Raw genomic sequence first — 27,587 nt, forward strand, 5'->3', positions numbered from 1 at the left:
ATGCCTCATTGTTGCAATTATGATTTGGCTTTCACTGGAAGTAGATCCTCATCACCAGAATCAGTCACCTCAGACATTGAATTTTCTGGATTTAGCCTTGAGGAATTGTTTGCTGATTACAGAGCAGATTCTGCTGAATCGATATATTCAGACAATGAATTTCTGGATCAATTGGAAGCAGGACTTGTTCCACTCTTGCATGAATCAGCTTCTCCAGTTTCTGATCCTCTCCTTCACTCTACTCAATCTGAAACATCTGTTAACAAATTAATCTCACCTGCCTTAGTCCAGTCTGAATCTGAACACCGAGACACCAAACCAGAGATATTAGTATCTACCACAACTATGGCAAAAGAAGGCTCTGTTGAGGCTCAAACCACGTTGCCAGTTGCAGCTAAAAAAGCATTTATACAGCTTGACTTGAGTGATGAGAAGTTTGGTTCGTTATTACCAGTCCCTGTACTGATGCCAGTAAAGCAGGAGCCAGCTAATTATCTTGATGAGGTAGAGGAAGACAATTTGAAACACCAAGATATATCTGAAGTCAAACCTTTATCTCCCGAGTCAGTCTTTTCAGACAGTGTTTCACAATTCAGACCTGGACATTGTGATTATTATTTGGTGTACAATGTGAGTAGTTCTGTGTCACCTCAGTCTGTAACTTCAGACATTGAATATCATGGTTTGTACAGACCAGGTTCCCCGTCAGATAGTGAATTGATAGTGACAGTTCAAAGTAGCGTATCTGAGCATAGACCACTCTCACCAGAATCAATAACTTCAGAAGATAATTATTCCTTCCTTGAGCTCTTGTTTTCAGAGTCTAGACCATCCTCTCCAGAGTCTGTTGCATCATTTGATGAGTACATGCCTCTCTCTCCAGAATCTCCAGTTCCTCACTTCATGCCTCAATGTTGTGATTATTTGGCTTTCACTGGAAGTAGATGTTCATCACCTGAATCAGTATCTTCAGGTATTGAATTCTCTGAGTTCTGTCTTGAGGAACTGTTTGCTGAAGAAAGAGCAGATTCACCTGAATCATTAATATCAGAGAGTGAAATTGTTGAGTCAGTTGAAGGAGGTCTAATGAAATTCAGACCCTTGTCACCAGAATCAATAACTTCAGAAGATGATTATACCTTCCTTGAGCTCTTGTTTGCAGAGTCTAGACCATCTTCACCTCATTCTATCACTTCAACTGACGAATATCGATCTCTATCCCCTGATTCCCCAATCCCACAATTTAGACCCACAATAATTGAGTTGTCAATGTCATTCCTTAGCAGATCTCCGTCACCTATTTCAGTAACTTCAGACTTTGAAGGATCTGGCTTCTATCTTGAGGAACCGTTCAATGAAGAGAGACCAGATTCACCTGAATCATTTATATCAGAGAGTGAATTTGTTGAGTCAGTTGAAAAAGGTGTCATGCAACTCAGACCCTTGTCACCAGAATCAGTAACTACAGAAGATGATTATTCCTTCCTTGAGCTCTTGTTATCAGAGTCTAGACCATCCTCTCCAGAGTCTGTTGCATCATTTGATGAGTACAGGCCCCTCTCTCCAGACTCCCCAGTTCCCGATTTCAGACCACATTGTTGTGATTATTATTTGCTATTCACAGAAGATAGATCTTCGTCACCAGAATCAGTATCTTCAGATATTGAGTTCTCAGGACTTTACCTTAAGGAATTGTTTGCTGAGGACAGAGCAGATTCTCCTGAATCGATATATTCAGACAATGAATTTCTGGATCAATTGGAAGCAGGACTTGTTCCACTCTTGCTTGAAACAGCTTCTCCAGTTTCTGATCCTCTCCCTCACTCTACTCAATCTGAAACATCTGTTAACAAATTAATCTCACCTGCCTTAGTCCAGTCTGAATCTGAGCACCGAGACACCAAACCAGAGATATTAGTATCTACCACAACTATGGCAAAAGAAGGCTCTGTTGAGGCTCAAACCACATTGCCAGTTGCAGCTAAAAAAGCATTTATACAGCTTGACTTGAGTGATGAGAAGTTTGGTTCGTTATTACCAGTCCCTGTACTGATGCCAGTAAAGCAGGAGCCAGCTAATTCTCTTGATGAGGTAGAGGAAGACCATTTGAAACACCAAGATATATCTGAAGTCAAACCTTTATCTCCCGAGTCAGTCTTTTCAGACAGTGTTTCACAATTCAGACCTGGACATTGTGATTATTATTTGTTATACAGTGGGAGGATTTCTCCGATACCTGAATCTGTAACAACATTTGATGATCATAGGCCTCTTTCTCCTGACTCACCTGCTTCACAATTCAGACCTGGACATTGTGATTATTATTTGGTGTACAATGTGAATAGTTCTGTGTCACCTCAGTCTGTAACTTCAGACATTGAATATCATGGTTTGTACAGACCAGGTTCCCCGTCAGATAGTGAATTGATAGTGACAGTTCAAAGTAGCGTATCTGAGCATAGACCACTCTCACCAGAATCAATAACTTCAGAAGATGATTATTCCTTCCTTGAGCTCTTGTTTTCAGAGTCTAGACCATCCTCTCCAGAGTCTGTTGCATCATTTGATGAGTACAGGCCTCTCTCTCCAGACTCTCCAGTTCCTCACTTCATGCCTCAATGTTGTGATTATTTGGCTTTCACTGGAAGTAGATGTTCATCACCTGAATCAGTATCTTCAGGTATTGAAATCTCTGAGTTCTGTCTTGAGGAACTGTTTGCTGAAGAAAGAGCAGATTCACCTGAATCATTAATATCAGAGAGTGAAATTGTTGAGTCAGTTGAAAGAGGTCTAATGAAATTCAGACCCTTGTCACCAGAATCAATAACTTCAGAAGATGATTATACCTTCCTTGAGCTCTTGTTTGCAGAGTCTAGACCATCTTCACCTCATTCTATCACTTCAACTGACGAATATCAATCTCTATCCCCTGATTCCCCAATCCCACAATTTAGACCCACAATAATTGAGTTGTCAATGTCATTCCTTAGCAGATCTCCGTCACCTATTTCAGTAACTTCAGACTTTGAAGGATCTGGCTTCTATCTTGAGGAATTGTTCAATGAAGAGAGACCAGATTCACCTGAATCATTTATATCAGAGAGTGAATTTGTTGAGTCAGTTGAAAAAGGTGTCATGAAACTCAGACCCTTGTCACCAGAATCAGTAACTTCAGAAGATGATTATTCCTTCCTTGAGCTCTTGTTATCAGAGTCTAGACCATCCTCTCCAGAGTCTGTTGCATCATTTGATGAGTACAGGCCTCTCTCTCCAGACTCTCCAGTTCCTCACTTCATGCCTCAATGTTGTGATTATTTGGCTTTCACTGGAAGTAGATCCTCATCACCAGAATCAGTCACCTCAGACGTTGAATTTTCTGGATTTAGCCTTGAGGAACTGTTTGCTGAAGAAAGAGCAGATTCACCTGAATCATTAATATCAGAGAGTGAAATTGTTGAGTCAGTTGAAGGAGGTCTAATGAAATTCAGACCCTTGTCACCAGAATCAATAACTTCAGAAGGGGACTTTACCTTCCTTGAGCTCTTGTTGTCAGAGTCTAGACCATCCTCTCCAGAGTCTGTTGCATCATTTGATGAGTACAGGCCCCTCTCTCCAGACTCCCCAGTTCCCGATTTCAGACCACATTGTTGTGATTATTATCTGCTATTCACAGAAGATAGATCTTCGTCACCACAATCAGTCACCTCAGACATTGAATTCTCTGGATTTAGCTTCAAGGAATTATTTGCTGAAAACAGAGCATATTCTCCTTATTCCTGTATGTCTGAGAGTGAGTCTGTTGAGTCAGTTGAATTGGGTGTAATATCTCAAAGATCTCTGTCACCAGAATCAGTAACTTCAGAAGATAATTATTCCTTCCTTGAGCTCTTGTTATCAGAGTCTAGACCATCCTCTCCAGAGTCTGTAACATCATTTGATGAGTACAGGACCCTCTCTCCTGACTCTCCAGTTCCTCACTTCATGCCTCAATGTTGTGATAATTTGGCTTTCACTGGAAGTAGATGTTCATCACCTGAATCAGTATCTTCAGGTATTGAATTCTCTGAGTTCTGTCTTGAGGAACTGTTTGCTGAAGAAAGAGCAGATTCACCTGAATCATTAATATCAGAGAGTGACATTGTTGAGTCAGTTGAAAGAGGTCTAATGAAATTCAGACCCTTGTCACCAGAATCAATAACTTCAGAAGATGATTATTCCATCCTTGAGCTCTTGTTATCAGAGTCTAGACCATCCTCTCCAGAGTCTGTTGTATCATTTGATGAGAACAGGCCTCTCTCTCCTGACTCTCCAGTTCCTCACTTCATGCCTCAATGTTGTGATTATGATTTGGCTCCCACTGGAAGTAGATGTTCATCACCAGAATCAGTATCTTCAGATATTGAGTTCTCAGGACTTTACCTTAAGGAATTAATTGCTGAGGACAGAGCAGATTCTCCTGAATCAATATATTCAGATAGTGATTTTCTGGATCAATTGGAAGCAGGACTTGTTCCACTCTTGCATGAATCAGCTTCTCCAGTTTCTGATCATCTCCCTCACTCTACTCAATCTGAAACATCTGTTAACAAATTAATCTCACCTGCCTTAGTCCAGTCTGAATCTGAGCACCGAGACACCAAACCAGAGATATTAGTATCTACCACAACTATGGCAAAAGAAGGCTCTGTTGAGGTTAAAACCACATTACCAGTTGCAGCTAAGAAAGCATTTATACAGCTTGACTTGAGTGATGAGAAGTTTTGTTCGTTATTACCAGTCACTGTACTGATGCCAGTAAAGCAGGAGCCAGCTAATTCTCTTGATGAGGTAGATGAAGACAATTTGAAACACCAAGATATATCTGAAGTCAAACCTTTATCTCCTGAGTCAGTCTTTTCAGACAGTGTTTCACAATTCAGACCTGGACATTGTAATTATTATTTGTTATACAGTGGGAGCATTTCTCCGATACCTGAATCTGTAACAACATTTGATGATCATAGGCCTCTTTCTCCTGACTCACCTGCTTCACAATTCAGACCTGGACATTGTGATTATTATTTGGTGTACAATGTGAGTAGTTCTATGTCACCTCAGTCTGTAACTTCAGACATTGAATATCATGGTTTGTATAGACCAGGTTCCCAGTCAGATAGTGAATTGATAGTGACAGTTCAAAGTAGCGTATCTGAGCATAGACCACTCTCACCAGAATCAGTAACTTCAGAAGATGATTATTCCTTCCTTGAGCTCTTGTTATCAGAGTCTAGACCATCCTCTCCAGAGTCTGTTGCATCATTTGATGAGTACAGGCCACTCTCTCCAGACTCCCCAGTTCCTCACTTCATGCCTCAATGTTGTGATTATTATTTGGCTTTCACTGGAAGTAGATGTTCATCACCTGAATCAGTATCTTCAGGTATTGAATTCTCTGAGTTCTGTCTTGAGGAACTGTTTGCTGAAGAAAGAGCAGATTCACCTGAATCATTTATATCGGAGAGTGAAATTGTTGAGTCAGTTGAAGGAGGTCTAATGAAATTCAGACCCTTGTCACCAGAATCAATAACTTCAGAAGATGATTATACCTTCCTTGAGCTCTTGTTATCAGAGTCTAGACCATCTTCACCTCATTCTATCACTTCAACTGACGAATATCGATCTCTATCCCCTGATTCCCCAATCCCACAATTTAGAACCACAATAATTGAGTTGTCAATGTCATTCCTTAGCAGATCTCCGTCACCTATTTCAGTAACTTCAGACTTTGAAGGATCTGGCTTCTATCTTGAGGAATTGTTCAATGAAGAGAGACCAGATTCACCTGAATCATTTATATCAGAGAGTGAATTTGTTGAGTCAGTTGAAAAGGGTGTCATGAAACTCAGACCCGTGTCACCAGAATCAATAACTTCAGAAGATGATTATTCCTTCCTTGAGCTCTTGTTATCAGAGTCTAGACCATCCTCTCCAGAGTCTGTTGCATCATTTGATGAGTCCAGGCCCCTCTCTCCTGACTCCCCAGTTCCCGATTTCAGACCACATTGTTGTGATTATTATCTGCTATTCAAAGGAGATAGATCTTCGTCACCACAATCAGTCACCTCAGACATTGAATTCTCTAGATTTAGCCTCAAGGAATTATTTGCTGAAAACAGAGCATATTCTCCTGATTCCTGTATGTCTGAGAGTGAGTCTGTTGAGTCAGTTGAATTGGGTGTAATATCTCAAAGATCTCTGTCACCAGAATCAATAACTTCAGAAGATGATTATTCCTTCCTTGAGCTCTTGTTGTCAGAGTCTAGACCATCCTCTCCAGAGTCTGTTGCATCATTTGATGAGTACAGGCCTCTCTCTCCTGACTCACCTGTTCCTGATTTCAGACCTCAATACTGTGATTATTATTTGCTGTTCACTGCTGATAGTTCTTCGTCTCCTGAATCAGTCAGTTCAGATCTTGAGTACTCTGGATCTTCCCTTGAGGAATTATTTACCGAGGACAGACCAAATTCACCTATTTCCATCTGGTCAGAGGGCGGTGATCATGATGATGATGACGGTAGTTTTCCTAAAACATCAGGGTGGGATGATGATGCAGGTCCTCCAGAAGAGATCCCAACTGTACATTGGGCTATCATACCACAGTTCATGGTGTCTAAAGCTGTACAAACAGGCTTGTCAACTGACACGGATGAATTTTCATCCCTGCCTGAAGTGCGGCCTGTGTCTCCAGAATATAGACTAGTTTACAAGGCAGTTCCCATCAAACGAATGTCCCATATGTATGACCCAGCGTACGAAGGTGAAACCTGCTATAGTAAGACTGGTGTTTTCGAACATTCAGTACATAGACAGAAGGTTAGACAGGCACTTGACTGTCAGAGGGAACTTTGTGGTGATTTCAGGCCAGTTCATTTTAGCGAATCCAACCATGGTATGCCTAGTGTCTCTGAAACATCAGCAGTTGAGGTGACAGAACAAGATATCTCCTCACTAAAACACTCTAACATCACCGACCAGACAGTCACAGAAACTTTCCATGAACCTCATTTGCCAATATCGCAGCCAGTAGAGACAGAAATCAGAACCCCTTCCCCCGTTTTAGCTGAATGGGAGTTTGTCCAGTTGTCGTCCCTTCCAGAGTACAGACCTCTTTCTCCCGAGTCACTCGGTTCAGACAGGGATGGAATCCTTTTATATCTTGACCACTTCTTTACTGACATGAGGCCGTCTTCACCTGAATCTGTTGCGTCAGCGAATGAATACTGGCCTCTCTCTCCTGAATCTCCAGTTCCCCACTACGGACCTAGAATCCTAGATGTTATCACGACTGCAGAGCGTAGATCTTCCCTATATTCAGTTACATCAGACATTGAATTGTTCGGATTATGTCTTGAGGAATCGTTTGCTGAGGACAGAGCAGATTCTCCTGATTCCTTTAATTCAGAAGGTGAATATGAACAGGTCGATGAGACGCTGACCAAATCCGGTCCTCTATCAGCAGAATCGTCAAAAACAGAAGATGAGTACGCTCATTCTTTCATTCAGTACTGGCTTTCCGAGTTACAGCCATCCTCTGCAGACCCCATGACATCACTAGATGAGTTACAGCCATCCTCTGTAGACCCCATGACATCACTAGATGAGTTACAGCCATCCTCTGTAGACCCCATGACATCACTAGATGAGTTACAGCCATCCTCTGCAGACCCCATGACATCACTAGATGAGTTAGATGCTGCAGAAACAAGCTCATCCACAGAAATTGATGATTCCGAAGCTCAGCCTATTTATAAATTCTCTGATGGAAAAACGTTGACTCCAGTTCCTTCCAAGCTAATGGCCCAAACATTTGACCCAGCGCACAAAGGTGAAACGTTCTTGAATAAATCAGGTGTTTTTGAATGTGCAGGAGACAGACAGGTTAGAGAGATTATGGAGCGTCTGAAGGACAAAGAAATTGTCCTGGGCAGGCCTATCACACCAGAATCAATAACGTCAGAAGAGATTCGGTCGTTTTTGAATGATTGGTCCACTGAGTTAGAGTTAAGGCCAAACTCTATTGAATCACTTGATGAGTATAGGCCTCTCTCTCCTGACTCTCCTATTCCCCAGTTCTTACATCAATGTTGTGATTATTACTTGGAACTCCCTGGTGATAGGTCTCAATCACCTCTGTCAGTAACGTCAGACATTGAATACTGTGGATCATATCTCAATGAACTGATTCCTGAACACAGACCAGATTCTCCTGATTCCTTTTTGGCCGATAGTGAATTCAAAGAGTCAATTGAACAATTTTTTATGAAGCTCAGACCCCTGTCACCAAAATCAGTAACTTCAGAAGATGATTATACCTTCCTTGACCTCTTGTTTTCAGAGTCTAGACCATATTCTCCTGAATCTGTAACATCGCTTGATGAGGATAGGCCTCTCTCTCCTGACTCTCCAATTCCCCAGTTCTTACATCAATATTGTGGTTATTATTTGGTTTTCCCTGCTGATAGGTCTTCATCACCTGAATCAGTAACATCAGATATTGAATTCTCTGAGTTCTGTCTTGATGAATTGTTTGCTGAGGACAGAGCAGATTCTCCTGATTCCTTTATATCAGAAGGTCACTATGAACAGCTGGATGAGACGCTGACCAAATCCGGTCCTCTATCAGCAGAATCGTCAAAAACAGAAAATGAGTACGCTCATTCTTTCATTCAGTACTGGCTTTCCGAGTTACAGCCATCCCCTGCAGACCCCATGACATCACTACATGAGTTAGATGCTGCAGAAACAAGCTCATCCACAGAAATGGATGATTCTGAATCGCAGCCTATTTATGAATTCTCTGGTAGAAAAAAATCAACTCTAGAATATAGACTGGTTTATAAGGCAGTTCCTTCCACGCTAATGGCCCATACATTAGATCCAGCGTACAAAGGTGAAACCTATTTCACTATGACAGGTGTTTTTGAATATGCAGGAGACAGACTTGTTAGAAAAGTCCTGGATCAACCGCAGCAATCTGGTGAAGACTTGAGGCCAGTTAGTGTTGGAGAACCAGCCTCACCTTGTCATTCTGCTACTCCAGAAGATGAGGAGACAGTACTAGAGGGATCCATACTAACAGTCCCTCATGTCACTGACCAGACAGTCACAGAAACTTTGCAGGAACCTCATTTTCCAATATCCCAGCCAGTAGAGACAGAAATCAGAACCACTTCCCCCGTCTTAGCTGAATGGGAGTTCATCCAGTTGTCGTACCTTCCTGAGTATAGACCTCTTTCTCCTGAGTCACTCGGTTCAGACAGTGATGGAGTCCTTTTATATCTTGACCACTTCTTTACTGACATGAGGCCGTCTTCACCTGAATCTGTTGCGTCATTTGATGAGTACAGGCCTCTCTCTCCTGACTCTCCAGTTCCCCACTTCATGCCTCAATGTTGCGATTATTATTTGGCTCCCACTGGTGATCGATCTTCGTCACCTCAATCAGTAACTTCAGGTATTGAATTCTCTGAGTTCTGTCTTGAGGAATTGTTTGCTGAAGAAAGAGCAGATTCACCCGAGTCATTGATATCAGAAGATGGAACGAGATTAGTAGATGAGTCAGACAAAGATATGAGCCAAGACCCGGATTCAACATCAGAAGAGAGCCTGTCATTTTTGGAGGACTGGTTTTCAGAATTAGATCTAAGACCATCCTCCCCTGAATCTGTTGCATCACAAGAGGAGTACAGGCCCCTCTCTCCTGACTCACCTGTCCCCCAATATGGACCTGGTTTGTCTGTTTTTACCGTGTCAGCGGGACAGAGGTGTTCGACACCTGAATCTGTGATATCAGACTGGGATGAGTTTGGACTGGAGGACTTGTTCTGTGAGACCAGAGCCTTTTCTCCTGACTCCATCCGTTCCGACACAGATACTGTTTTAACTCAGGGTGACGGTCAACATTATCCTCCAACAGACCAGGTTTCCACTGAACATCAACCTGAAATGACAGTTGAAAGAGCACGCTTAAAACAACCCCCGGAATTAACATGGGCCCCTTTTAGGTTAGTTTTCCCAGTAGTTTACCAAACCCACCGAGCAGTAGAAGCGTTTTTTTGTAGGGCCTCCTCCCCAGACAGCCACAGAGAACCTGTAGATGATGTAGATTTAGATCGATTAGATGATGTAGAGACTCACAGACCTCACCAAGCGTCCTCTCAGTCGAGTCACATGCCATCGGACGAACAAAATCTGGGGTCTCCTGTTGCTGCTGTCGGGCTGGAGGAGGCGGTTCACCAAAGACCTCAAGCAAGTCGTAAGTCAATCCAAAGAAAAGAACACAGTAATGTCCCCACGTTGAAAGGAAGTGAAGTGCAACCCAAGATGGAGGAGACAAGCAAGCACCTGAAAAGAAAGGCGATGAGAAAAGAGGAGGACAGCAGAGTTTCTGCGGCGTCGGTAAGACCACATACGTTCTCCATCAGCAGGGAATGCAGTGACGCTTTCTAAAAAAACAATAAGGCTGGAAGTGCGTAGTGCGTAGTTCGCATGCGTCGTGTACGACCCTTGGGTCTCAAGCTTTCACTAATGTGTTTTGACGCATAGCCGCAGAAGCTTGACACTCCTGCTGAGGCATGTTTGCGTCAGCAATGCAGGAAGTGTCTCAGAAAGGCAACTAATGAACGGTGGTGAGACACGTTTAGTCTCAACACATGTACTTTCTTTCTGTCACATGGTGTGTCCTCAAGATAAAGTAGCTGACTAGATAGAGGTTATGGGACAAATTCCCAAATTTAACTTTATTCCCTCTGTAGTGCACTACTTTTGACCAGAGATGTGCAGGCCCTGGTTAAAAGCCGTGCATTGCCAAGGGAATAAATAGGGTGCCATTTGGGACATACCCTCAGAGATGGACTGGGACTCTGCATGATGGTGCATTTCTTCACACAGAAAAAACGACAGAAGTCATGTCTTACATTGAAAGATTGCCTTGGAGCTTAGCAAGGTTGACAGTTAATTGCCTTGGAGCTTAGTAGGTTTGACAGTTGATTGCCTTGGAGCTTAGTAGGGTTGACAGTTGATTGCCTTGGAGCTTAGTAGGGTTGACAGCTGATTGCCTTGGAGCTTAGTAGGGTTGAAAGCAGATTGCCTTGGAGCTTAGCAGGGTTGACAGTTGATTGCCTTGGAGCTTAGTAAGGTTGACAGTTGATTGCCTTGGAGCTTAGTAGGGTTGACAGTTGATTGCCTTGGGGCTTAGTAGGGTTGACAGTTGATTGCCTTGGAGCTTAGTAGGGTTGACAGCTGATTGCCTTGGAGCTTAGTAGGGTTGACAGCAGATTGCCTTGGAGCTTAGTAGGGTTGACAGTTGATTGCCGTGGAGCTTAGTAAGGTTGACAGTTGATTGCCTTGGAGCTTAGTAGGGTTGACAGTTGATTGCCTTGGGGCTTAGTAGGGTTGACAGCTGATTGCCTTGGAGCTTAGTAGGGTTGACAGCTGATTGCCTTGGAGCTTAGTAGGGTTGACAGTTGATTGCCTTGGAGCTTAGTAAGGTTGACAGTTGATTGCCTTGGAGCTTAGTAGGGTTGACAGTTGATTGCCTTAGAGCTTAGTAGGGTTGACAGTTCATTGCCTTAGAGCTTAGTAGGGTTGACAGCTGATTGCCTTGGAGCTTAGTAGGGTTGACAGTTGATTGCCTTGGAGCTTAGTAAGGTTGACAGTTGATTGCCTTGGAGTTTAGTGGGGTTGACAGTTGATTGCCTTGGAGCTTAGTAAGGTTGACAGTTGATTGCCTTGGTGCTTAGTAGGGTTGACAGTTGATTGCCTTGGAGCTTAGTAGGGTTGACAGCTGATTGCCTTGGAGCTTAGTAGGGTTATCAGTTGATTGCATTGGAGCTTAGTAGGGTTGACAGATGATTGCCTTGGAGCTCAGTAGGGTTATCAGTTGATTGCCTTGGAGCTTAGTAGGGTTGACAGATGATTGCCTTGGAGCTTAGTAGGGTTGACAGTTGTTGCCTTGGAGCTTAGTAGGGTTGACAGTTGATTGCCTTGGAGCTTAATTGGGTTGACAGTTAATTGCCTTGGAGTTTAGTAAGGTTGACAGTTGATTGCCTTGGAGCTTAGTAGGGTTGACAGCAGATTGCCTTGGAGCTTAGCAGGGTTGACAGTTGATTGCCTTGGAGCTGAGTAAGGTTGACAGTTGATTGCCTTGGAGCTTAGTAGGGTTGACAGTTGATTGCCTTGGAGCTTAGTAGGGTTGACAGCTGATTGCATTGGAGCTTAGTAGGGTTGACAGCAGATTACCTTGGAGCTTATTAGGGTTGACAGTTGATTGCCTTGGAGCTTAGTAAGGTTGACAGTTGATTGCCTTGGAGCTTAGTAGGGTTAACAGTTGATTGCCTTGGGGCTTAGTAGGGTTGACAGCTGATTGCCTTGGAGCTTAGTAAGGTTGACAGCTGATTGCCTTGGAGCTTAGTAGGGTTGACAGTTGATTGCCTTGGAGCTTAGTAAGGTTGACAGTTGATTGCCTTGGAGCTTAGTAGGGTTGACAGTTGATTGCCTTAGAGCTTAGTAGGGTTGACAGTTGATTGCCTTAGAGCTTAGTAGGGTTGACATCTGATTGCCTTGGAGCTTAGTAGGGTTGACAGTTGATTGCCTTGGAGCTTAGTAAGGTTGACAGTTGATTGCCTTGGAGTTTAGTGGGGTTGACAGTTGATTGCCTTGGAGCTTAGTAGGGTTGACAGTTGATTGCCTTGGAGCTTAGTAGGGTTGACAGCTGATTGCCTTGGAGCTTAGTAGGGTTATCAGTTGATTGCATTGGAGCTTAGTAAGGTTGACAGTTGATTGCCTTGGAGCTTAGTAGGGTTAACAGTTGATTTGCCTTGGAGCTTAGTAGGGTTGACAGTTGATCGCCTTGGAGCTTAGTAGGGTTGACAGTTGATTGCCTTGGAGCTTAATCGGGTTGACAGCTGATTGCCTTGGAGCTTAGTAAGGTTGACAGTTGATTGCCTTGGAGTTTAGTAGGGTTGACAGCTGATTGCCTTGGAGCTTAGTAGGGTTGACAGTTGATTGCCTTGGAGCTTAGTAGGGTTGACAGTTGATCGCCTTGGAGCTTAGTAGGGTTGACAGTTGATTGCCTTGACTGTGTATTTCCTACTGTGGTATTACTGCATTTCAGAGAATGTTGTCTTAGAGAGAAGGCTTTAGGAGAATTTCTATAAGAAATGTACCCATCGCATTTTGATATAAGGAGTTATATGTGTCCTAATCAAATGAGTACTTCTGAACTGCTTCTATGCTTTGTACTACTATTAGAAGTGCAGTACTTCTGAGTACATGCAGGTAATGTATGTACAGTGTGACAATACTATAGGTTTATTGGTTTGGCTCATCTTTTTTGGTGATTTCATTAATTAATTGGAATGTTCATTTGAAATACATTGTCATGATGTATGGGACCATGTTGCTGCATGCACTGTATTGCTCCTTTGTCCATACTATAGTTTTCCTCAACAATATTAATCATTAATCATTGAGGTTGATAAATTCCAGTAACTTTCCCAAAATTCCCAGGTTTTTCCAGAAATCGTGGTTGGAGGATTCTTGGATGGTTCTTGGAATTCTTCCAACCCGGGATTTCTAGAACATCTGGGAATTTTGGGAAAGTTACCGGAATTTTGCAACCCCTAACTTCATCACAAACTCCATTTTATAATTTGTTTTTCCCATTCCATCATTCCCATCCAGGTTTCAGCAGGATCCTCCATGGAGAATCTATCAGAACCCAAACATGTATCAGAGCTGGACCAACCGTATACTAATAGACCTATCTCAAACAAAACACTCATGTCTGAAACCTATTCTGGGACACCAGATCTCCAGATTCCAAATGCCTTTGAATTCAGTCCGTTATCCCCTGAAATGACAATGCCCACTGAGAAGATGAGGGTATTGCCAGAAAGTCCAGAAAAACCATTGAAACTGAACAAGGAGTCCTCTTCTTCTGAAACTAGTCCAGTGTTACCAGACATTCTCAGCCACACCTCAGAAGACAGCCAAGGTGACGAAGCAGGATCGTCAGCGAGCAATCCACGAGCACCCCCGGAGTCAGGGGCACACGCCCAGCTTGATCAGCTGCTGTCGGAATTGGAAGACATCAAACCGGAACTCCGACCAGAAACTCCGGAACCACTGGACTCACCTCTTTCGAAATCCAGCAAAGGGGGTCCTGTAGATCTCCAACCTTATGTTGAGTTTGAGGAACTCTTGCCTGAATCAGACGGAAATCCCACTGAGGGTGAGGAAGAGATCTCATCCCCTGTTCAGATCACAGGAGAGCCAGCTGAAATAAGTGCAGCGGCCTCGGTGCTGACCCATCTCTCCCTGTCCCATGAAACTGATCCAGAGGTATTTGGAGTGACCGTAGATCTAGTCAAGACCTTCCCAGAGCCTGACCAAGTTACAGCTGATCCGGTTCAGTTGAGCCACTTGGAGTCCCTGCAAACACACAGAGCAGAAGAATCGGACCTCACTGGTTCCATGCCTCTGGTTAGCCCCGCTGCCGCTATCGAATCCGTCGGAACATCGGAATCTCCAGAACCATGCCATAAAGTTCTAGAACTGTCATCAGAATCAATCGTTCCAACTCAAGAGTTCCGATCACCGGAACCATGCCATAAAGTTCTAGAACTGTCATCAGAATCAATCGTTCCAACTCAAGAGTTCCGATCACTGCAACATGATGAAGCTGCATATGACAGCAGATCATCAGTTGTTTTTGACGAACCTTCAACTGTAGAAGAACATCAAATCAGTCACCCACAGCAGGACCAGGAGACAGTTGATGAAGAATATTCAAACCTCAAGCAGGTGTCTGACAAACAGAAAACCTTTGAGGAACGTCAAATTCATGAATCAGTTGATGAAGAATATGCCAACTTCAAAGAAACATCAAGCATTCAAGCTGCAGTCGTAAAGGCATCCATTGAACAAAGCAACGTATTGTGCGAATCTGGAGGATTAACCACTGAGCCAAGCCAATTGGTAGATGAACCATGCATGAGCAATACCCCAGAAGTTGTGTCACATTTAAGGGATCGCACTCCTCCTGAAACCCTTGAATACGATGAGTGGTCGCCCCAGTCGCTCTCTGACGTGACCCCACAGACTCCAGAGACCGTCACCGCCTCTGCGCACTTCAGCTTTGACGAGTTGAGCCCCTACCAGAGTCCTAGGTACCTCAACATGCTCTCTGAAGAGCTCGAGACAAATACAAGTGAGCAACCATCAGAGGATCCAGTCACCCCTGTAGAGGAAGAGTCCAGTCCTCCAGTCACCCCTGTTGAGGTAAAGTCCCCTGTCTCCCAGCCCGGTCCAGTAGAACCCAGGGCAGAGATGGTGTCAGCCCAACCTGGTCCAGTAGAACCCAGGGCAGAGATGGTGTCAGCCCAACCTGGACCAGGAGAACCCAGGGCAGAGATGGTGTCAGCCCAACCCGGTCCAGAGGTTGCAGCATCAGCCCACGATGAAGAAATCTTCATGGAGTTCATCTTCCCTCCTAAGTATACTGAGACATCCTCCTCCTCTAGCCACAAACCCAAGCCTCCAACCTACACAGAAGTCATTCGAGGCAGCACCACCATGCACTTATACGAAGACTCTGACCCGGAGACTTACTTTGACTGCAAACAGGGCGTCTCAGACTTCTCAGAGACGGAACCTGACGAACTGAAGAAGGGGGAAAGGTCAGGGGTCGGCCGAACCCGAGGACAAGCGTCCCATTCAGGAGCCCTAGGGAGAAAGTACCAGAAGCCGACGGCGCTTCCGGGTTGCTCCGATGACATTAAGGAAGAGAGTGAAGAGCTGGCTCACTCTCCCGTCTCAGCCTTTTACCAGGCTCCTCAGGAGCTTCCTCCTCGCAGAGCAGCAGATGATGATGACTCCCTGGACAGGGTGAGATGACTGTTGAGAAAATCCTCCCGCCATTCTTACCCAACTCTGCTCTAACCCTATCTCCTGCTGCGCTGCTCTAACCCTATCTCCTGCTCTAACCCTATCTCCTGCTGCGCTACTCTAACCCTATCTCCTGCTCTAACCCTATCTCCTGCCGCGCTGCTCTAACTCTATCTCCTGCTCTAACCCTATCTCCTGCTCTAACCCTATCTCCTGCTCTAACCCTATCTCCTGCTCTAACCCTATCTCCTGCTGCGCTACTCTAACCCTATCTCCTGCTCTAACCCTATCTCCTGCCGCGCTGCTCTAACCCTATCTCCTGCTCTAACCCTATCTCCTGCTCTAACCCTATCTCCTGCTCTAACCCTATCTCCTGCTGCGCTGCTCTAACCCTATCTCCTGCTCTAACCCTATCTCCTGCCGCGCTGCTCTAACCCTATCTCCTGCTCTAACCCTATCTCCTGCTCTAACCCTATCTCCTGCTCTAACCCTATCTCCTGCTCTAACCCTATCTCCTGCTCTAACCCTATCTCCTGCTCTAACCCTATCTCCTGCTACGCTGCTCTAACCCTATCTCCTGCTCTAACCCTATCTCCTGCTCTAACCCTATCTCCTGCTCTAACCCTATCTCCTGCTCTAACCCTATCTCCTGCTCTAACCCTATCTCCTGCTCTAACCCTATCTCCTGCTACGCTGCTCTATCCCTATCTCCTGCTCTAACCCTATCTCCTGCTCTAACCCTATCTCCTGCTCTAACCCTATCTCCTGCTCTAACCCTATCTCCTGCTCTAACCCTATCTCCTGCTCTAACCCTATCTCCTGCTCTAACCCTATCTCCTGCTCTAACCCTATCTCCTGCTCTAACCCTATCTCCTGCTCTAACCCTATCTCCTGCTCTAACCCTATCTCCTGCTCTAACCCTATCTCCTGCTCTAACCCTATCTCCTGCTACGCTGCTCTATCCCTATCTCTAGCTTAAGACGGAATGAATGCTTTAACTACAGGGACGGGATTTGAAACGCCTTTAATTCATATTTTAAGCAGAATTCCTCTCGCATGATGTCTTAGTAGGAATTTACAGTGCCACTAACCCGTGATGATGTCTTCTGGGTAGCTGTTTTACATCAAGTTACTGTAACGTCGACACAGGGAGTCAGGAAGCAGGTGCAGTTAGTGAGTTTAATAATAATGAACGTAGACTGATACAAAACAAGCTAAACATCTGACAAGGAAACATAACCAATACCGCCTGAAGAGTGACGCTAGGGAGTGCTAGATAAAGGGGGAGTAATCAGGGTAGTGATGGGGCGCAGGTGTTCGTAATGAGGGTTGCCAGGTGTTCGTAATGAGGGTTGCCAGGTGTTCGTAATGAGGGTTGCCAGGTGTTCGTAATGAGGGTTGCCAGGTGTTCGTAATGAGGGTTGCCAGGTGTTCGTAATGAGGGTTGCCAGGTGTTCGTAATGAGGGTTGCCAGGTGTTCGTAATGAGGGTTGCCAGGTGTTCGTAATGAGGGTTGCCAGGTGTGCGTAATGATGGGTTGCCAGGACCGGTGGTTAGTAGACCGGCGACGTCGAGCGGCGGAGACGGGGAGTGGGAGTAGATGTGACAGTTACATTGTGTTGTTCTTGTTGCCCTGAAGAGGCACAGTGATGTCCAAACAGTGGTGGTTTACCCAATAAATGACTGGGAGCTTTATGTAGAGAGTGTTCTGCTGTCTTTATATAGAGAGTGTTCTGCTGTCTTTATGTAGAGAGTGTTCTGCTGTCTTTATATAGAGAGTGTTCTGCTGTCTTTATATAGAGAGTGTTCTACTGTCTTTATATAGAGAGTGTTCTGCTGTCTTTATATAGAGAGTGTTCTACTGTCTTTATGTAGAGAGTGTTCTACTGTCTTTATATAGAGAGTGTTCTGCTGTCTTTATATAGAGAGTGTTCTGCTGTCTTTATGTAGAGAGTGTTCTGCTGTCTTTATATAGAGAGTGTTCTGCTGTCTTTATATAGAGAGTGTTCTGCTGTCTTTATATAGAGAGTGTTCTGCTGTCTTTATGTAGAGAGTGTTCTACTGTCTTTATATAGAGAGTGTTCTACTGTCTTTATGTAGAGAGTGTTCTGCTGTCTTTATATAGAGAGTGTTCTACTGTCTTTATGTAGAGAGTGTTCTACTGTCTTTATGTAGAGTGTTCTGCTGTCTTTATATAGAGAGTGTTCTGCTGTCTTTATATAGAGAGTGTTCTACCGTCTTTATATAGAGAGTGTTTTACTGTCTTTATGTAGAGAGTGTTCTGCTGTCTTTATGTAGAGTGTTCTGCTGTCTTTATATAGAGAGTGTTCTGCTGTCGTTATATAGAGAGTGTTCTACTGTCTTTATGTAGAGAGTGTTCTGCTGTCTTTATGTAGAGAGTGTTCTGCTGTCTTTATGTAAAGAGTGTTCAGCTGTCTTTATGTAGAGAGTGTTCTGCTGTCTTTATGTAGAGAGTGTTCTGCTGTCTTTATATAGAGAGTTTTCTACTGTCTTTATATAGAGAGTGTTCTGCTGTCTTTATATAGAGAGTGTTCTACTGTCTTTATGTAGAGAGTGTTCTACTGTCTTTATGTAGAGAGTGTTCTACTGTCTTTATGTAGAGTGTTCTGCTGTCTTTATATAGAGAGTGTTCTGCTGTCTTTATATAGAGAGTGTTCTACTGTCTTTATATAGAGAGTGTTTTACTGTCTTTATGTAGAGAGTGTTCTGCTGTCTTTATGTAGAGTGTTCTGCTGTCTTTATATAGAGAGTGTTCTGCTGTCTTTATATAGAGAGTGTTCTACTGTCTTTATGTAGAGAGTGTTCTGCTGTCTTTATGTAGAGAGTGTTCTACTGTCTTTATATAGAGAGTGTTCTGCTGTCTTTATATAGAGAGTGTTCTGCTGTCTTTATGTAGAGAGTGTTCTGCTGTCTTTATATAGAGAGTGTTCTGCTGTCTTTATATAGAGAGTGTTCTGCTGTCTTTATATAGAGAGTGTTCTGCTGTCTTTATGTAGAGAGTGTTCTACTGTCTTTATATAGAGAGTGTTCTACTGTCTTTATGTAGAGAGTGTTCTGCTGTCTTTATATAGAGAGTGTTCTACTGTCTTTATGTAGAGAGTGTTCTACTGTCTTTATGTAGAGTGTTCTGCTGTCTTTATATAGAGAGTGTTCTGCTGTCTTTATATAGAGAGTGTTCTACCGTCTTTATATAGAGAGTGTTTTACTGTCTTTATGTAGAGAGTGTTCTGCTGTCTTTATGTAGAGTGTTCTGCTGTCTTTATATAGAGAGTGTTCTGCTGTCGTTATATAGAGAGTGTTCTACTGTCTTTATGTAGAGAGTGTTCTGCTGTCTTTATGTAGAGAGTGTTCTGCTGTCTTTATGTAAAGAGTGTTCAGCTGTCTTTATGTAGAGAGTGTTCTGCTGTCTTTATGTAGAGAGTGTTCTGCTGTCTTTATATAGAGAGTTTTCTACTGTCTTTATATAGAGAGTGTTCTGCTGTCTTTATATAGAGAGTGTTCTACTGTCTTTATGTAGAGAGTGTTCTACTGTCTTTATGTAGAGAGTGTTCTACTGTCTTTATGTAGAGTGTTCTGCTGTCTTTATATAGAGAGTGTTCTGCTGTCTTTATATAGAGAGTGTTCTACTGTCTTTATATAGAGAGTGTTTTACTGTCTTTATGTAGAGAGTGTTCTGCTGTCTTTATGTAGAGTGTTCTGCTGTCTTTATATAGAGAGTGTTCTGCTGTCTTTATATAGAGAGTGTTCTACTGTCTTTATGTAGAGAGTGTTCTGCTGTCTTTATGTAGAGAGTGTTCTGCTGTCTTTATGTAAAGAGGGTTCTGCTGTCTTTATGTAGAGAGTGTTCTGCTGTCTTTATGTAGAGAGTGTTCTGCTGTCTTTATATAGAGAGTGTTCTACTGTCTTTATATAGAGAGTGTTCTACTGTCTTTATGTAGAGAGTGTTCTACTGTCTTTATGTAGAGAGTGTTTTACTGTCTTTATGTAGAGAGTGTTCTGCTGTCTTTATGTAGAGTGTTCTGCTGTCTTTATATAGAGAGTGTTCTGCTGTCTTTATATAGAGAGTGTTCTACTGTCTTTATGTAGAGAGTGTTCTGCTGTCTTTATGTAGAGAGTGTTCTACTGTCTTTATGTAGAGAGTGTTTTACTGTCTTTATGTAGAGAGTGTTCTGCTGTCTTTATGTAGAGTGTTCTGCTGTCTTTATATAGAGAGTGTTCTGCTGTCTTTATATAGAGAGTGTTCTGCTGTCTTTATGTAGAGAGTGTTCTGCTGTCTTTATATAGAGAGTGTTCTACTGTCTTTATATAGAGAGTGTTCTACTGTCTTTATGTAGAGAGTGTTCTACTGTCTTTATTTATTTATAGAGCCTATAGTTCTGGTTGCCTTTCCATCTGCTTCACTTACCCTCTGCTTCACATATTGATGCTTTCCTCGTATTTTATCAGCTTTGTGCTTTCAAAATCAAAATCCAATCAAAATCTAGTTTTCTAACTATGTTGGTTTGCGTGATATGGAGTGGTATGAAGCTCCCGGTTTCAGCACGTTTTGTTGTACCTTCTAGTTAAAAAAATAAAAAAATAAAAAAATAAAAAACATTCAAAGCTTCCTTCAACCACTTCATTGAAATAAAGGAAACTAAGGAAGGCACTACCTTGACATCATCAACACTTCCCTCTTGCTTTGCTCACCAACAAAACAAAATGTCTGCATCCCAAATACACACCCTATTCCCCATATAGTGCACTAATTCTGACCAGGGCCCAAAGAGACAATGGAAAATAGGGACCTCAAAAGTAGTGCACTATATAGGAATAGGGGTGCGATTTTCAGACCCATCCAATGGCATGTCATGACCCACAATGCACCTGTGCTGCCGAACCAGGAGGTAGCTGTGGAGGTGGGTGAGATGAGTTCTGATGAGGAGGAGTTTCTGACTATCAGAGTAATACGGAGGAGGGTTGTCTACCAGGTGCCTAAACCCCACAGAGAGGAAGCCCTCCTGGGGGACTTGTGGTCCGGCTTGGTGCCTCAGCATGTAGTGATGTGTCCCCAATCGAGGTCTCAGTGTGGTTTGAGGAGAACGCTTTCAACTTATTTTGTGATTGTTTAACAAACAGCATGATGAGTTTTCCTCTCTTTTTTTTTGTGATGAATGGGAGACCTCTGTCTGATCCAGTGTTTTTTAGTCCAGTATGCAATGTGTGTATTTTGTACTGACTGACAAGAATTCTTATATCTGACACAATGATGTGTGTATTTTGTGTATTTTTTACTTTTCACACTTGAGTCATTACTTACTTGTCTATAACAATATCTTTGTCTCGTTTTGCTGTGTTGGGTTCCTGTGTTGGGTTCATCTGTTGGGAATGCTGTGTTGGGATGTTGTGTTGGGATGCTGTGTTGGGATACTGTGTTGGGATGCTGTGTTGAGATGCTGTGTTGGGTTGGGTTGCTGTGTTGAAACGGAAAAAAAAATCTCATTTTCATTTTCCCTTGCAAAACAGTTTAAAAACGTTTTCCTGTTGTGTGCCCTCATGAAAATGACAGCACAATCCTGTGGTGAATCCGTGTAACGACAGGTGCTGACTGCGTGTGTCTGTCTCCCTCTACAGGCGGATGAGATGACTGACATCCCCCCTCAGACTCCGACAGAGGAGCAGTACACAGATGAACATGGACACGCGGTGTTCAGAAAGGTAATCACACATGGACATTATGAAAATGTTTGGTTCTGTCATTCATTCATTACATCAGTGTTTCCCAATCCTGGTCCTAGGTAGTGGTGTAAAGTATATAATCAGTGGTGTAAAGTATATAATTAGTGGTGTAAAGTACTCAAGTAAAAATACTTTAAAGTACTACTTAAGACGTTTTTATGGGGGTATCTGTACTTTACCGTGGGGGCGCAAGACCGGACATGAAGATGACGTCAGAAGATGACTCCACCCACTCCAGTCGAGTATAGTGAAAAAAGCCTGGCACGACGTAACGGACCCCTCCTAGGGACGGCATGAAAGAGCACTAGTAAGCCAGTGACTCAGCCCCCTATAATAGGATCAGAGGCAGAGAATCCCACTGGAGAGATGGGAGCCGGCCAGGCAGAGACAGCAAGGGCAGTTCATCACGCCAGTGCCTTGCCATTCACCTAGACTCAGTGGTGTAAAGTACTTAAGTAAAAATACTTTAAAGTACTACTTAAGTAGTTTTTTGGGGTATCTGTACTTTACTTGACTATTTCTATTTTTGACAACTTTTACTTTTACTTCACTACATTCCTAAAGAAAATAATGTACTTTTTACTCCAAAAAAAGTACTGGTTCCATTTAGAATGCTGAGCAGGACAGGGAAACGGTCCAATTCACGCACTGATCAAGAGAACATCCCTGGTCATCCCTACTGCCTCTCATCTGGGCGGAATCACTAAACACATGCTTCGTTTGTAAATGATGTCTGAGTGTTGGAGTGTGCCCCTGGCTATCTGTAGATTAAAAAAAACAAGAAAATTGTGCCGTCTGGTTTGCTGAAAATAAGTTATTATTTATTTATACTTTTACATGTACATTTACTTTTGATACTTAAGTATATTTAAAACCAAATACTTTTAGACTTTTACTCAAGTAGTATTTTACTGGGTGACTTTCACTTTTACTTGAGTCATTTTCTATTAAAGGTATCTTTACTTTTACTCAAGTATGACAGTTGGGTACGTTTTCCACCACTAGTCCTGGGGACCCAAAGAGGTGCTCAGTGAGGTTTTTTGCCCACACCTGATCACACACTCCTCAAGCCTTTGATTCGTAGAACCGGGTATGTTAGTTCTAGAACGCACCCCCTTTAGGTCCCCAGTGTAGGGAAACACTGCATTACACCACGCCCCCTTTTGTGGTTGTCAGAAAGGCAAAACAAAAAAACGGTTCTCTTCCTCAATAGTGTGCAGTGAGCTCATACTACAGGAAAGGCTGAAATTAGTATGACATCCTGGCAGTTAAAAGATAACTACATTTAGAGAAATGTCTATTGTCTCTTACCCCAAAAGCCTACGAAATAGTATGATCATTTGGTTATAGCCAGTGTGTCTGCATGTGTGTGTGTGTGTCTGTGTGTACCTGTGTCTATCTGGATGTGTGTGTGTCTGTGTGTACCTGTATCTATCTGCATGTGTGTGTGTCTGTGTGTACCTGTGTCTATCTGTATGTGTGTGTGTGTCTGTGTACCTGTGTCTATCTGGATGTATGTATGTGTGTCTGTGTGTACCTGTGTCTATCTGGATGTGTGTGTGTCGATGTGTACCTGTGTCTAGCCACTTACAGTAGTGTGGGTATACATTTTAGTATGTGTGGGATTGAGCCACACAAGACCAATTACATTTTGTATTTTATGTTATTGCAATCTTTCCTTCCTGTCCCCTCCAGGTGATGTTTTCTGAGCGTGAGTCTGACTCAGTGTGGGGGAGGAGTCAGCTGAAGGTCGCGAAGTCAGCCGTGTGGAGCGGAACACGGCGGTGGAGGGGCAGTGGACCGAGACGCACCACAGTGACCCCGCCCTGACCTCTGAACTCCCCACGGCCCGGGACGACTTCACACAGGTCAGCCTCTAACCAGCCAATCAGAATAGCCGTAGTAGTGTTTGTTATACACAACAAACCAATCAGAATCACTGTTGCTGTGGCAGGTATACATCACAACCAATCAGAAACACTGTTGCTGTGGCAGTTATACACCACAACCAATCAGAAACTAGGAATAGGTGCGAGTACTCAATTCAAGGTTTGTATTCATTTACTTATCATCTAATTCAAGTACTCGAAATTTACAAAATAATGTAACTATTTACCTTATAAGCACTGACACTGCTTCATTACGAGATGCCATTTTCTCCTCAGTATCACGACACCATTTTCTCCTCAGGATCATGACACCATTTTCTCCTCAGTATCACGACACCATTTTCTCCTCAGTGTCATGACACCATTTTCTCCTCAGTATCATGACAACATTTTCTCCTCAGTATCATGACACCATTTTCTCCTCAGTATCATGACACCATTTTCTCCTCAGTATCATGACACCATTTTCTCCTCAGTATCATGACACCATTTTCTCCTCAGTATCACGACACCATTTTCTCCTCAATATCATGACACCATTTTCTCCTCAGTATCATGCCACCATTTTCTCCTTAATATCAGAAAGACTCCTCTCTTCCCTCCATCTCTCTCCTACTCCTTAGACTCTGAGTTAGAAATGCTGGGTATTAGACGGGTTGGGAACGGACCACCATCACCTTCACCATTAGACAGGTTGGGAACGGACCACCATCACCTTCACCATTAGACAGGTTGGGAACGGACCACCATCACCTTCACCATTAGACAGGTTGGGAACGGACCACCATCACCTTCTCTTCCCTCCATCTCTCTTCAACTCCTCCTAGCTATGTGTGCTGGCTGTTGTGATGGAGCACCAGCATCAGAAGCTATTAGACAGGTTGTTCTCTCCCTCCATCTCTCCCTCCATCTCTCCGTCCATCTCTCCCTCCATCTCTCTCTCCGTCTCTCCCTCCATCTCTCCCTCCATCTCTCCCTCCATCTCTCCGTCCATCTCTCCCTCCATCTCTCTCTCCGTCTCTCCCTCCATCTCTCCCTCCATCTCTCCCTCCATCTCTCCGTCCATCTCTCCCTCCATCTCTCTCTCCGTCTCTCCCTCCATCTCTCCCTCCATCTCTCCCTCCATCTCTCCGTCCATCTCTCCCTCCATCTCTTTCCTCCATCTCTCCCTCCATCTCTCTCTCCGTCTCTCCCTCCATCTCTCCGTCCATCTCTCCCTCCATCTCTCCGTCCATCTCTCCCTCCATCTCTCCCTCCATCTCTCCGTCCATCTCTCCCTCCATCTCTCCGTCCATCTCTCCCTCCATCTCTCCCTCCATCTCTCCGTCCATCTCTCCGTCCATCTCTCCCTCCATCTCTCCCTCCATCTCTCCCTCCATCTCTTCCCTCCATCTCTCCCTCCATCTCTCCCTCCATCTCTCCATCCATCTCTTCCCTCCATCTCTCTCTCCATCTCTTCCCTCCATCTCTCCCTCCATCTCTCCGTCCATCTCTCCCTCCATCTCTCCCTCCATTTCTCCCTCCATCTCTCCGTCCATCTCTCCCTCCGTCTCTTCCCTCCATCTCTCCCTCCAACTCTCCCTCCATCTCTTCCCTCCATCTCTCCCTCCATCTCTCCCTCCATCTCTTCCCTCCATCTCTCCCTCCATCTCTTCCCTCCATCTCTCCCTCCATCTCTTCCCTCCATCTCTCCCTCCATCTCTTCCCTCCATCTCTTCCCTCTGTCTCTTCCCTCCGTCTCTCCCTCCATCTCTCCCTCCAGCTCTCCCTCCATCTCTTCCCTCCATCTCTCCCTCCATCTCTCCCTCCATCTCTCTCAGGCTCTGGGGTACATAGGGGGCTTTAGCAGAGCAGATCTCCCTCTAGTGGAGGAGAGAGAGACTGTCAAGGATCACGGATCTGTCATCAGGAAGTGTGTGTGTGTGTGTGTGTGTGTGTGTGTGTGTGTGTGTGTGTGTGCGTGTGTATGTGTGTGTTTTTGTGTGTGTGCGTGTTCATGTTGCGTGTGTGTGTGTGTGCGCGCGTCTGTGTGTTTTTGTTTCAAGTGTGTGTGTGTGCATGCGTGCGTGGGTGTTTTTGTTGCAAGTGTATGTTTGTGTGTGTCTGTGAGTGTGAGTGAGTGTTGACTAACAAAGGAGAATCTCCAGTCAATGTGGTGTGAAGGGACCATGGAGGTGAAGTTACTGATGATGACCAGTAGTGGGTGCTAAAAGAACCACATCATTACATCAAGCAAATGGTTCAAAACGCATGTTGTGGAGTTGATAACTGTTGATAACTGTTAATCACTGTTGATAACTGTTAATAACTGTTGATAACGGTTGATAACTGTTGATAGCTGTTGAATAGTCACTGTCTCTTTCCTTCTAATGTTCTCTTTTTACTTCCTGCGTTGCCGTCCGTTTCTGCCTATCTTCCCTTTGCTGTTGTTTCTCCATGCTTTTAGTTTGATTATCAGAGGTTCTAATCACCCTCTATCTGTCTCTCCTCTCTCTCTCTCTCTCTCTCTCTCTCTCTCTCTCTCTCTCTCTCTCTCTCTGTCTCTGTCTCTGTCTCTCTCTCTCTCTCTCTCTCTCTCTCTCTCTCTCTCTCTTTCTGTCTCTGTCTCTCTCTCTCTCTCTCTCTGTCTCTCTCTCTCTCTCTCTCTCTCTCTCTCTCTCTCTCCTCTCTCTCTCTCTCTCCTCTCTCTCTGTCCTCCTCTCTCTTGCTCTACCTCTCCTCTCTCTTCCCCCCTCTCTCAGGGCCAAGATGTGTAAGAGGCGTACCCAGAGACGGACAGTAGTGTGGGGGGGAGCCTCCTGGAGCGACTAGACGACCTCTCTGATGGGTCACGACTCCACAACCTCCAGCAGCACCTTCATCACCTCATCCACCTCTACTGTGAGGAGGAGGAGAAGGGAAGGAGGAGGAGAGGGGAGAACGGCATAACAGGCCTCCTTCATCGCCTCGCTAGCTTCCTGTCCGCCCTCTGACCACACCCCCTTTCCCTGAAGATCCACCAATCCTATGCATCAGGCACATGCAATCCCAGAGTGCTCCAGTGCACCTCAGTCCTGCCACCGTCTTCCTGTTTCAACAATCACTACTGTTTGGTCTCAGCTGCTCGGCTGGTTATTGCTCTCTTTCTTTCTTTTTCTTTCTTTCTTTCTGTGTTTTTCTTTTGCCTTTTTGTTGTGACCAAAGAGAGTTTGTGGTTGATGAATTCAGTTTGTCCCATGTTTGTTCTGTATGTATTGGATATTGATGCGGTGGTAGAACGCAGACAGACATTAGTCATGTATGTGTTGTACTGCTAGAGTAGGTGGATGGACTAACAGACGCTATGATATTCACCTCACAACACTACCTATCACTAGGACTACAGTTCTTAGTTATTCTTACTACTACATGAAAACTAGATCACTTCCTCTTCCTCATATTGACCTTTCTTTAAAAAAGGTCAGATATCACGATGTCACCTGTAGCACCCCTGAACCCCAATCCCTGCTTCCTGCTTCCTGCTGCTAGAGTGTTTAGTGTTCGTGTTCTACCTGTCTTCAGAAAGTAGCTATATCTAAATATGTGGAGAAAAAAAAACGATTGTCATCCGTAACCTAGGCAACCTTATTAGTCCCCTCTGTTACCGGCTAGAGTAGTCATGATTGGTCTGTTAGCTGGTGACGATCATAGCTGAGATAGTGGTAATGATATCTAGCCTTGATCCTTTTCTCTCTCTCTCTCTCTCTCTCTCTCTCTCTCTCTCTCTCTCTCTCTCTCTCTCTCTCTCTCTCTCTCTCTCTCTCTCTCTCTCTCTCTTTCTCTTTCTCTCTCTCGCTCTCTCTCTCTCTCTCTCTCTCTTTCTCTCTTTCCCTCTTTCTCTCTCTCGCTTTCTCTCTTTCTCTCTCTCTCGCTCTCTTTCTCTCTCTCTGTCTCTCTCTCTGTCTCTCTTTCTCTCTCTCTCTCTCTCTCTCTCTCTCTCTCTCTCTCTCTCTCTCTCTCTCTCTCTCTCTCTCTCTCTCTCTCTCTCTCTCTCTCTCTCTCTCTCTCTCT

General features: G+C 44.1%; 1 protein-coding gene across 3 annotated transcripts; it reads left to right on the plus strand.

Annotated features, from left to right (window-relative positions):
- On the plus strand, positions 1 to 26,470 carry LOC121560644. Of its 3 annotated transcripts, XM_041873569.2 has the most exons (5): positions 1 to 10,440; positions 13,726 to 15,930; positions 21,565 to 21,648; positions 23,365 to 23,537; positions 26,300 to 26,470. In XM_041873569.2, the coding sequence occupies exons 1-4, from the start codon at positions 1 to 3 to the stop codon at positions 23,497 to 23,499; spliced, it is 12,864 nt and encodes a 4,287-aa protein (XP_041729503.2). In that variant the 3' UTR covers positions 23,500 to 23,537; positions 26,300 to 26,470. The 3 variants fall into 3 exon arrangements, with proteins under 3 accessions (XP_041729503.2, XP_045070471.1, XP_045070470.1); XM_045214536.1 differs by lacking the exons at positions 21,565 to 21,648; positions 23,365 to 23,537; positions 26,300 to 26,470 and adding an exon at positions 20,835 to 21,355 and having other exon boundaries at positions 13,726 to 14,590; positions 14,660 to 15,930; XM_045214535.1 differs by lacking the exons at positions 21,565 to 21,648; positions 23,365 to 23,537; positions 26,300 to 26,470 and adding an exon at positions 20,835 to 21,353.
- Positions 26,471 to 27,587: the final 1,117 nt, after the last annotated feature.

Source organism: Coregonus clupeaformis, unplaced genomic scaffold, assembly GCF_020615455.1.
Source record: "Coregonus clupeaformis isolate EN_2021a unplaced genomic scaffold, ASM2061545v1 scaf0275, whole genome shotgun sequence".
Taxonomy (NCBI): domain Eukaryota; kingdom Metazoa; phylum Chordata; class Actinopteri; order Salmoniformes; family Salmonidae; genus Coregonus; species Coregonus clupeaformis.